This window comes from Apostichopus japonicus, chromosome 16 (genome assembly GCF_037975245.1).
Source record: "Apostichopus japonicus isolate 1M-3 chromosome 16, ASM3797524v1, whole genome shotgun sequence".
In the NCBI taxonomy this organism is placed as follows: Eukaryota; Metazoa; Echinodermata; class Holothuroidea; order Aspidochirotida; family Stichopodidae; genus Apostichopus; species Apostichopus japonicus.
Genome location: NC_092576.1, coordinates 7,347,501 through 7,360,255, shown reverse-complemented (window position 1 = coordinate 7,360,255; position 12,755 = coordinate 7,347,501). Strand labels below are relative to the sequence as shown.

Here is a 12,755-nt window from a genome sequence, read left to right as displayed (position 1 = left end):
TACTCCTTATTTGTCAATTATGAGTCATATCTTATTTCTCTGCTTTTGTGTAATAATAATTTCTTTTGTAGTTCACATGGATTTTCTTTATTATGTAATGTCATGATAGTGTGTGTGTGCGTGTGTGATGCCCAGCTTGTAAACATGATATCTCAAAATAGGAAATATGGTAATTTCCATACCTGGCATGTGGATGCATTAGAGTGAGCAAATAACCTTTTTTCTTGGGTGGAGGTCAATGGTCAAATGCTGAAAACATTGTTAACAATACCTCATGATAGGATGTTTGAATATTATTTTATACTTGGCATGTACATGTGAAGAAGAAGCCTACAATTTTTGTAGAGGTCGAAGCTCATCTGAGGTCACCAGACATAAAAATTCCAACATTGTAAGCAGGACGTATTCAAATTGGAGGCATGGATACTTCTCATGTGTTGTTATATTAAGTACAAGACATCAAAGGTCAAATATTGAAAATCTTTCAAACATGATATCTCATGGTATGAATCAACACAAGATCTCATACTTGGTGTCGGGATGCATCACAAGTTTCAGCTAGAGAATTATTTTCTTTCAGGGATGCAAGAGGTGTGTATTGCCCCGTAGAGTAGACCGACCTGTGTTTATCGTGCAATAGTATAATTGTTAAAAAACATAGTGGTTCAGAACATTGATATTATGAGAGCTATTTCTAGTGAACAAGCAGAAGTCAGAAGTGAAATGATATTATCGAAACGTTCCTGCATTTGGGCATACCGGTTACAACCAGTGTTGCCCCAGTACGTGTTTGGGGTTGTAGGAAAAAGTGAGACGGGTTCTAAGATAAGGAGGTTGGTATAAAGTCAGTAGCAAAGGTGAACTTAACGTTTCAGCTAGAGATCTATCTTGTTTCAGAAATGCATAGTCATGTTTGCGGCGGGGATCAGTATTTACTGATAAATATTAGCTCACCATTTGTGAAAATCCCCTACTGGTTCCAGAGCTGTCGGTCATCAGGTGATTGATGTAATACGGACCTGATGATAAAACGTAAACTGTTCGTACCTTCCTTGTACCTTATAGATTAAGTTCTCCCCTGCAGACGATGTTTGCCCATCGTGAAACTAAAACATAATGATCAAAAGGAAGGTAAAACAACAAATGCAGTTTCAAGGAGGAGGATGGAGAGAGCATGAGCAAGGAATGGGCAGTTGCATTGTTAATCGTTATAACAAATCTACATGCATACACTAGCCAATTTATTAACAACAATTTTACATCTTTGTAATCAATTTTTGCCAAACCGTGTTCTGGAGTTGCTTTTGATATTTTGCGATACGGATGTTAAAAATCCCATAACTGTATAGGTTACTCTCAATGTTGATAGATCAGTCATGCTCCATTTCAAATATTGAAGTTCAAGGGTCAATATGTTACCCGGCCTGCAGTCGAGCTGCATCGGCTGAACCCCTACGTGTACCCTATACCTGCCTCACACAGCTAAAGAAAACAATCTGGAGAAAGACAATACAAGAAAGAATTAGAAAACAAAATGTTTCTGTTGATAACAAAATGGCGGTATGAAAACACATCAGACTGCCCATGCACTGGACGTTTCTTCAAATGCAATCCTCCATACCTTCTCATTTACTCCTTTTCTCAACTTCTCTTAAATAAACAGGAAAAATGCATGCAATTCAAACTTTATCATTTAACACATAATCAACAGTGAACCTAGCCAATGACAATATCTGCCCAATAGTATAAGTAGCTTTCCTGACATCAACTCATAACAACAATTTCCCTTCTAATCCAGCTAACTACACAACAGGTTTTTTTCTTCCATTTACATAGACCTTTCCAACACTATCAACTATAATAATGAATTTAACGGTAACCTCAGTACAAGAACAACACGCATGTGTTTATTAACTTGTACAGTATTAGGCTAGCTTTCCATAACATGGTGGTTATCGTTGGTTTACTATACGATCTACAACACTGCACTAGTTACGCTAACACGTATAGACACATAATGAAATTATAACCTACACTACTTAATTATCAGCATTGCCTATGCTACATATAACAAAATACCTTACTGTTCTACTAGTTTTTTATTGGTTATGTACACAGTCATTGCACTCTTATGATATAGAAATACAATTATAAACATGTTTATTAACGAACTTACCTGGAGAAACACATACAAGAATAGATTAGAACACAATCTGTAGATAACAAAATGGCGATATAAAAACACATGGGATCGGAATAAACTCCAAGTCAGCGTAGCCAACGTGTATCGAGGGCGCTAGTTGTCAACGTATAATTTCATACCCATACAAATATTTCAGACATTTTTCAATTGGCTTTGATACATCTATCAAATTATATAGAATTAAAACTGTCCGAACGACGACATGTTGAGGTTTCCAACCCAGTTACTCGCATATCAAAAGACTTAAGACTTGATGTGTAGGGGATGTGTTATTAAGTGGGGTGTGTCATGTGAGGAGAGGCCTTTATCAATTACTAACCTCGCTTGATTATTACTCGTAAGAGGAGTGGGCAAATCTGCCGATCCGTTATATAAGAAACTGTTTTAGAAGATAGGTCTTACCTTGAACTTATCTTCACTTTTTCCAAGAAAGTTGTGGTGCATTGTCAGGGGAATTATAATCAAGTACCTTCACCTCACGCGTAAAAAGTTAATATTCTGAAGAAGGGGAAACTTGAAATATATCTGTGTCTTTCATTACTAGTATTGGCCTATAGAATTTTGAAAAAAAAAGAAAAAAAAGTTTTACTCAGACGTAAACTCAAACTAATACTTGTCCCGGAACCTTAAAAAAGCAAATTCATTGTAAGGAGGGGCAAGGGGGTGAATAGGGGAGAGGGTTTTTCATACACTACATGGAATTTACAGACGAAATGTGACACATTTTAGTCAAATTTCCGCACACATAATTACCCATTTCTATACCGTCCCTTCACCCTAACTGTCTTTCACGACCCTCCACCCTTTCCAAATAGTAACGTACCAACCTAACGTAATCGTAATTATTCCATGTTACACAATTACAGAAGAGGTACCTCTGAAGGTTTTGTATAGCCAATATAAGCTGAGCATACTTTATGGTCTACAGTAGGATACATGAACAACAACAAAAACCTTTGAACACGTGATGAATTTCTCTGTTTAAAGCAAGGATGTTCTACAACAAAGCAGTTGCCATCCACGTCATTGTACCAGAAACATTCCTTGCAGTCATACGTTGCGCATTGGATGTATTTGCTCCTCTGAAGTTGATTTCGATGATCGCACCAAAGAACTGTCACAACACCTCCTCAACAGACTGTATTTTCGTGGTTCCATCGAAAACGATTTAAAAACGCCACAAGCAAACCCCGTACCGAAACATTGACTTACAAAACTCGTCAAACCAGATCTAAGAGGGCACACATTAGTTATTAAATTCCACCCTGGTCTCCGCGCCACACAAATATCATTTAGAAGAATTTTCACATATACTTCAAAACACCGAACGTCTGAAATCACTTTTCTCAGAACCACCTGCCATTTCATTAACGAGACCTAAGGTACATTTTGGTTCGGGTACACCTCATCAGAGGCAAGCAAAACAGAAAATAATGGATCGTAACCCTGTACACAAAATTGCAAGACGTGCTTACTTTTCGAATCTACTGCAGCTTTACAAAGTAACCAGACCACGCAAACGTTAAAAAACTACCTCTCTAAAAAGGTAATTTGCCTCACCTACTGCAATATTTGCAACGTAGGCCACAATACGTTGGAGAGTCAAAAACCTCTCAGTAATGAGAATGACTGAATATAGGTCGGCGATTAAAACAAAACAGATCATCCAACCTGTTGCAAATCACTTCAATCTCCAAAATTACTCGATTCAGAATTTATGTGTTATTGCCATTATTGACCAAAACAGGTGTTGGACTGACAAATCTAGAAAAGGAAAAGAAAAAAAAAACGTCTTAAAACATCAGAAATGATATGTCTTGCCAAATATATCAAAAGAGCTATTTCTTTGAAGTTGCGACTGAAACGAATTAAAAATAATCTGATTTTTCAATAGTTCTGCTAATCCAGCAGAAATCAATAAGTCGCAATGACTGCTATGCCGACACTCTTCTCATATATATATAAAAATATAAATTCAACATTGCAAAAAAATAATAAAACTATAATGTTTTACTTCCGACCATACACTTAATTTAGTATTTGTATCTCACTCGAGATCTCGCCATTCTCTAAATGAAGAAATTTGTTTAATACTTAATTATACAATATTTTATTATATTTATATATATATATATATATATATATATATATATATATATATATATATATATATATATATATATATATATATATATATATTGAGATATATATTGAGATATATATATATATTTATATATATATATATATTATATCTATATATATATATTGAGATATATATAAAGTTGGAGTCCGGTGGACAGAGCGAAATATATGTTATAAGTTGTCTGATGATCGCTCAACGCGTGAAACTCTGAGTTACAACTACTAGTGTTCCACTAGTCTCAACTAGTCTCAACATGTATAATATATATATATATATATATATATATATATATATATATATATATATATATATATATATATATGAATATGTATATATATATATTTGTATTTATATATATATATAATATGTATATGAATATATATATAAATATATATATATATAAATATATGTGTTTATATATATATATATTCATAAAGTGATGCTAGTATTATTATTATTATATGTACTAGTATTAAATATAACTATGTTCAAAACCCTATCCGGAGCACCAAAGCTGCGGTTTTTGTATTGAAATAGTAATTGGACTTTATTAGAATATATATTAATTCAATGATAGTGGATGCAACTTATTTTATTTGTCTTTTCAAAAGTGGTTGCTATTCTTGTTATTGTTGTTAAAGATTTTTTAACACGTTCGTAAAACGTTATATGTAAGACGTCAAACTTCAAACATAACATAACACGTTCAAACACTAAAATAACCTTTTTGAAACATTCACTTTTGTATTTTTATTGAGAAGGCTAGGATAGGACAACGCTGTAAATAATTTTTAAAATGACTCATTATGGTATGTTCTATGCTAACTACGTCGGCTACGTAATGAACATTTTGAATTGGCAATGTTATGGCTTAAACACTTTTTTATATTACATCGGATATGAAATTCGATTATGATAACTATTTATATTTATTCTATTTGAAAGAGATTGGTCTATGGCTATCAAGTTCTTCCCAACATCTCTCCACTGTTTCCCACCCACATGAAACTCCTACACATTCTCCGTATTCTCCTATAGCCTACATAGAGAGTCGGTATAAAATTACAAACCATTTATTTCCAAGAAGTATTCTGAAAGCTTTAATGAACCGTTGTAGCTGCACGTGAAGAATCCTTCATTCGAAAAGGTGACATTTTCTAACATAAGAGAATTGTTCTCGAGAAGAGTAAACTCATCCGTATTTCGGATCAATAAGTTTCCTACTGCAATCACGTTATTATCGTAGGACCAAATCACTCTCAATGTTTCCTCGTGATATGGGCAGTTCAAAGTCATTGTGTCTCCGATATTTAACTTAATTCGTGTGGCAAAATAAGACTGGTGAGTAAGTAAAACGGAACTACTAAATACTGCGGCAGCAATCAAAAACAATACCTTTGTTCCCATCTTTACGTCCGTTATATGTCACCCTCTCTAATAATAGGTGTTGATAGAATGTATTTCTAAACTGAGAAATGTTCAAAAACACACATGCTCTTACAAACAATAGTTATTTAAATCTCTCAAAGTTAGATACTCGCGCTAAGATCTCTAGTCCCGTCTCGGGGTTCATGCAATAACGAATCAGTGTATGAAAATTTAGCAAGATGTCGACGACTTAAGTAATTCATTATCTTGTCACAAACATCGTTTGTCTGCTACCTACATGAACACATAGTAGTTTGAATGTATGAAAAGAAAACTCCATAGAAAGCTTAATTGCCATTTTATTTTCGACGAGTAATTCCGTGGCTATACAATTAAACTCTGGGGAAAAACAACTCTTCCATTTTAAATGAGATAGTGTGGAGTTATTTGAATAACAATAGCAAGAGAAAACCATTTATTTTGATGCTTGATGAATAGATAACAAATTTTGAAGTTAATGAATACATATTATTACTGCTGAAGTTGACTGAAAGTGAAAATATGCAAACTCTAAAGATAACTGAAAGTGAAAAGAACTCACGATCGATATAATGACATCGTTATGAGAAATATATGTTGTTCGTTCTCGAAAAGCGTATGTTCTTCATAAAAGATAATACAGGATCAATCTTGTTCAATTGGAAAACGTTGCCACTATGAATCTTGTAGTGAGATATTTAGAGTTGATAAGTTGTATTAAAACAAACTACAAATTGACACGAAGATCGGTGTTGGTCAGATTTCTATATCAATGTTGGGAATCACCATTAAAACATGTCTTGAAGGCTCCTTTGACACACAAATTGACGTCATGTACCCTTCGGTGCAGTCTAGATTGGAACTGCTAATCCATTGCTTTATAATTGTACCACCTTCTGAATATGTTTCAGCCAGTTGGGACAATTTCCTAATGCTAATACCTCTCTAAACATGTCCTCCAATATCATGCTCTCAAAGCACTGGTACTGACATAACAAACAGTTTCTAACCTTGATCTGATAGAAACATGATATTCATACTGCTCGTACTGACAATACTGGTGCTCTGAAGCGGGACATGACACAAAAATTGTCCCAAATGGGTATATATGTTTTCTTAGATTCATGAATATTTACAACACCATACACAATGCTGCACTTCTAGCATCAATTTAAGTGCCCGACAAATGAGTAATTCCCGGTAAAGACATGTCTCGAGATCACGAAAGTATTTATTTCTTGCTCAGTGCTGCAATGTTGTTTGTAATGAGCCAGCTTATAAGGCTCGTAAGATGTGTGCTAATTGATGTCATTTCTTTTTTTTTTGGTTCTCTACTGTTCTCTGTTGTTTATTGTCAATGTCAGCTACTGGTAGGGCCCAGCAGCAATATTAACAATTGATCATACAAGCGATTTTTCAAGTAGTCTTGTTCGATAAATCTTTATCTCATTTCCAAACTCAATAAATGACTAGAAGAGAGAAACATTCACGAAATGACATTCACTAGCATTCACTAAGTTCAGTTAAAAACTTTGCAAGGTGTTTTTTTTTAGCATTGCCTGTCCGAGGGGTACATTAAACATACTACTTCCGACAGAAAAGTCATTAACGTTTCTAATATATTTTTCTTACAAGCCACTGATCAGTGATGTGTTCAGTTGGCATGAGTTTAATTTAGATAACATATTTACATGACCTTCTCACAAGGAAAATACCACTTGCTCAACCCAACTTTAGCTTGGATTCACAGAATACTGTACGAATGACATGACCTTATGAAGACTTCATTTGTACATGCTGTATTTAATAAATGATGCTTAGGATCCAAGACAATGAATTTAATTGCAAAGAACAGCATTTGATCATGAACGGTTAACGGTTGTTGCTCAGACCCAACAGTAACTACAGGAAATACAATTAAGAACAAGAAAGCTAAAGAGTTTTCTTTTTGGGCAAGCCACACAGAAAAGTACAATATCTTTCAAAACTTACTAAATAATATTGATAATCTGTATTCAGGCCATTTCCGATTTCATTGGCATCTTAAATTGTCTCAGCTAAACGAAAATACAAGTAATGCTTTGTAGGAAGGAGATTTAATACGGGAACAAATCGACGTCACCTGATTCCAGTTCAAAGTCCAGGTCACAAACATGACCATAATTCTAGTTATGACTTGTAAACAAGCAGCTGCAGAACCTCGAACGAAAGAGTTCCGAAACCACATATGAGATGATCCACCTCATCCTCAGGGAATCACCGACAAGCTTATCCATCTCATCCTCAGAGAATCACTGACGAAGTCACATTTTTTTTTCTTTTGGAATCAGTAATCCACGCAACTCTAGAAAATAATTTAAGGTAATGTGCTTTCATCTTAATTTTTGAACGAAGGTTTTTCATTGTAGCGGATAAACGTAAACAAAAATTACTTTCAATTTCAACTGAACAGCCATACGATGGAGGAGCTATGTTTCAACATGTATTCAGTAACCATGATCTTACAACTAGTAACTTTTCAGAAAAGTCAACCAGGAAAAAACGTGGGCACGAAAACCAAACTACCAAACAACTGATCCGTTTTCAACCCTTTTCCCCTTGCATCGAGACTGTGACTGTGTGATCATTGTCGGGTGTGTATCACCATTTCCCTCGAAAGTCTTTTTCCTGGGTCACTTCCCTTACAGAGTACCTGATGTATCCCCTTTGTACTTATGGCCGGACCGAGCTTTGCCTCTTATGCTACATTTTATATCAGTTTCAACAATAAAGAAGTCCATATAAGTCAATCGAAACTACATTTTGAGAACTGTTTCGTATTTGTGTATGTGTTTGTTCTTATGGTAGATTAGAACCACATATATTATATAACAGAGGGAATGGTAGAGGTGATACAAGTCAAAGTCACACAACACAGAACTGCAATTGAAGTGATCGTTGGAACATCTGTAATGTTTTATTGATCGTGTAGTACGCTACTGGGTTAATATCACATAAACGAGGAGCTGTTTAGCCAACCCACGTCAGTAGGTGTTTCTCCATTTTAGAGGGCCAATCGCTGTTGTAATGTTAAATGCATTCGCGTAGCATTAACATAGCTTTCCGTGTTAAATATTACCCCGTTGCGTTCTGTAAAAATGTAGTCCTACCCAACACATTGTATATAAAGAAGTAGACCATTCAAAGAGACAGACAGTGTAAGATACGTTTCTCACTAATCAAACGTGTCATTATGGCCAAACACAAAAATATTGTTTTAATAAGTTATTATTTTCTTCCTTTGTTCATTTTTAATCACTCCATAGACTGATTGTCGTTGACATTGGGTATGATATCCAGCCTGATATATTGTATGTTACACGTATATAATTATGAACCAAATAGAATAAAAATAGTCAGATGGATTTGTAGTTGAATCATAGAAAGAATTGCATATAAAAAAGGATTCATTACAGAACACATGAGTTACGTTTGCGTTATATGTAATATATATGTTATTCAAAGAAGTTATAACTAACCAATTGTCAGGATTGCACGGTATGCCAATTTACTAAATGATACACTTACAATGTAGGCCTACATATTCTATGTAAGTCACAGAATACAAACGAGTTACGCTTGCGTTATTCGTATCATATATCTTATTAAAGAAACAAATACATATAAATACGTATAAATACATACACATTCATATGAAATTACAGAATAAAAACGAGTTTAGTTTGCGTTATATGTATGATATATGTTATTCAAAGAAATAAATACAATCATATAAATATATATACATTCATATGAAATTACAGAATACAAACGGGTTTATACGTAACTAACAATGATGTAACTATTCAAACATGTCTTTCAAATAAGATTCACTAGTGACCGACTTTATTTTAAATTTCATTAGTTTGACTGGATGAGGCCGAAATTAATTATACTATCTCTTCAGAGTAATAAATAACCAACAACGACACAGAATATAATTCCAAGATCTGAATTCTGTTGGGGAGATCTTATACCATCCAAACGGGTAGACGCTTTAGTGACTGAACCGATATGAACAATTTAGGCTTTAGTGATCTACAGGGCTGCATATATGATATAAGCATTGGCTTGGAAGATACAGTATGGAACTCATTACATATGTAAGGAAGAGTTATATTAAATAAGGCAAACGAGTTTGTCGGCTATCAATTAGTACATGCTATACTGTCACTCAAATAACTTAATACCTAACCGAGTGCTGGTAGAGCAAACTGAATAGTATCATCACAATGAACCCATAAATCATATTAGTGAACAGAACATCAACAGAATACACGTATCTGACAACGTGATATATGTTATAATAATGTTATTCAAATAATTAACTAAGAGTAATGACTAGTGGTAATACCAAATGAAACGAATTTCTTTTTAATGTAACCCACATGGTAGTAGATCAAGCTCAAAACCATCGTGTAAAATAAGCTAAGGTTACTTCACAAAGGATTTGCTTGCAATTTGATAAACTATTTTACTTGGATAGATTTGTTGAGCTATTTATAGGGTAGCGTTGGCTGTTTACGGACGTTTAGGCTACAAAATGCTTGGTTTTCTCGTATGTATTAATGAACACAGTAAACGTCTTCCTATGTCCAGGGTAAATTCCTAAATTTCTACTAAACGTGCCTCTTGGGGGCAATGCAGGTCCACATGTGGACCAATCTGTGTAACTGAATGACTTGTTTCGTAAGGTGATTTTCGCCAAATGAAGTAAAATTCGACATCCTGACTGTCAAAAGCCGACATTGTGTACGCGTTATTCGACATAGTTTAGTTGTAGTATTCGTCAACTAAGACAAATATCAGTTTACTGTGTTAAATGAATATGATCATTTTCAAAATTGTAAGATAAACGTCTTTATTCGTAGTATTGTTAACATATTTTTTAACGTATCTTGTACAATTATGGACAAATTTATTTACAAAAGTCGACCGACATGTACATGTACTATTATGAATTATAAAAACGAGGTAAATAAATGCAAAATAATTGAATGGAGTAAACTAAGTTTAATTCATGAATGGAAGGATATTTGAGCAAATATTTCGGTAAACTAAGTTTCGGTAATCGCATTAAAACTGTTTATTGCAGGGGGAAAATTCGGTATCTTTAACCATTAAAATATCTTATACAAAGCGCTTAAAATGTTCATAGAAAATATCTCCAATTGCTTCATGTGAAATTTGACTGAAAGTTAGCAACATGACTAACAAATTCAGAGTTTTAGCAAGTCTTCAATACATATTTTGTCTTAAGCATTTCGATCTTGCCAAATTATTTTCCTTGAGAGGTTCAGAAAACTATAAAGATAGAAATAACAAACTTGAGTAAAAGTGGATGTCGCAATTAGACATGCGTAGATGGTATTCGATCATTTGGACACGGTTAATGATAATGACATATATTAATATATCTGTTTAGACCCAGATATAATGGTTTATGTTGATACTTCTGTTTATTGCCAAACGTACAACAGGAACACAAAAGTTGATGTTGTACTGAACTTTAGAAAACGGAAAATATTTGTTGTTTTCTGGTGCAAACTAGCATGGAATTCCATTTAGAAAACTCTTTTGTTTAAAAACAAAGACATCCATACAGATAACACTAAATCATCTTACAGATTATTTTCCCTTTCTCCAAACAGTACCACCCCAAATGAAATTGAAAATAAATGGGAAAAATGTAGAGGATAATGCTCCCGTCTTACTTTCAAATGAAAACAATGTAAAACTTGAGTGTTTCGCATTAAACGCAAAGCCAGCTGTCAATATTTCGTGGGTAGTTTTGCAGGAGCCAAATTCCAACGAAACAAAAGAACTCAATGCTGACCAGGGAGTTGTTATGGAAGCAAACATCACTGAAAGTACTTTATGTCAGAATCGTTGCATTTCAACAAGTTCAACAACAAATTATTTACCAAACCAAACTGACAGCCGCGTGATTTGCTATGCTAGATTTTCTGGATACGACAAGGCTTGGAATATATCCTTTACGGTCTCTACTTATGGTGAGGAAAAAGATCTTTGCATTAGAATTAATATTCTTAATATTTCACAACTCTATTTCCTGTCTAATTATTCATTGTTTGAAGATGTTCAAAGAAGTTTATAACATAATGTCCGCGTTTCGAAAGTGAACGTTTATTATCTTTACTCCTAATTTGATCTATTTTTGGTTTGTTCATCAATATCGCATTTGAATCATACTTCGAAGAGGTTATTTCTAATATTTACAGTTCATGATACTCAGTGAAGAACGTGATGTAGTTCTTACAATTCGACACATTAATTTTGTTAGTATCCATCTGTGACAATGAAAGAGTGAAAAAATTTCAGCAAAATACAAGTTTAATGGTATTACGATTTTGCGCTTAGAACGTTGTCTCTGTTACTCATCAGCAATAATAAGTTATTTTGTAGTCTTATTATTAAGTCTTTCCGTATAAATATTATTTTTATTGCAAACAATTCGAAAACTTTATATGTTTTTTTTACTTTAATTTTCCATTTATTCTTTACAATTTTGAAAATATATAACTATATGTAAATAACAAGTTATTATCGTTCATTTCAGCTATAGATACCATTAACTTTATCCATCCATAACAGCTTGCATTTGTTTTTCTACTTTTGTGGCAATTTAGATTTTCCCAAAATTCAGCTTGATGTAAAGGGTGTTGGAATCAGCTCAAATGGAAAGTTTTATATCCATAAAAATGAAAGGTACAGAGCAGAATGCAGCATACCGTCGTCGAATGTAACGTTCAATTTTTCGTGGGAAAGTAACGGTTTAGCAATCAAACATGAACAATCAAACTCATCAATGGATAACTCCTCGACAGTGACATTCTCACTAGACAAGGCCACCCGGTATCTCACATGTATCTTAACCGGACCACACAGTCAAACACGTGATAAAAGCGTCGATCTAATTGACCTCGCAACTGGTATGACGAC

The 12,755-nt window shown here is 33.9% G+C and overlaps 1 protein-coding gene across 1 annotated transcript in view; it reads left to right on the top strand.

Annotated features, from left to right (window-relative positions):
* Nucleotides 1-11,327: 11,327 nt before the first annotated feature.
* LOC139983131 (uncharacterized) overlaps nucleotides 11,328-12,755 on the top strand; it is an 11,291-nt gene continuing 9,863 nt past the window's right edge. The window contains exons 1-2 of the mRNA XM_071996504.1: nucleotides 11,328-11,806; nucleotides 12,443-12,745. Of these exons, the coding sequence (XP_071852605.1) occupies nucleotides 11,455-11,806; nucleotides 12,443-12,745 (655 nt within the window). The 5' untranslated portion in view covers nucleotides 11,328-11,454. The remainder of the gene's footprint in view (nucleotides 11,807-12,442; nucleotides 12,746-12,755) is intronic.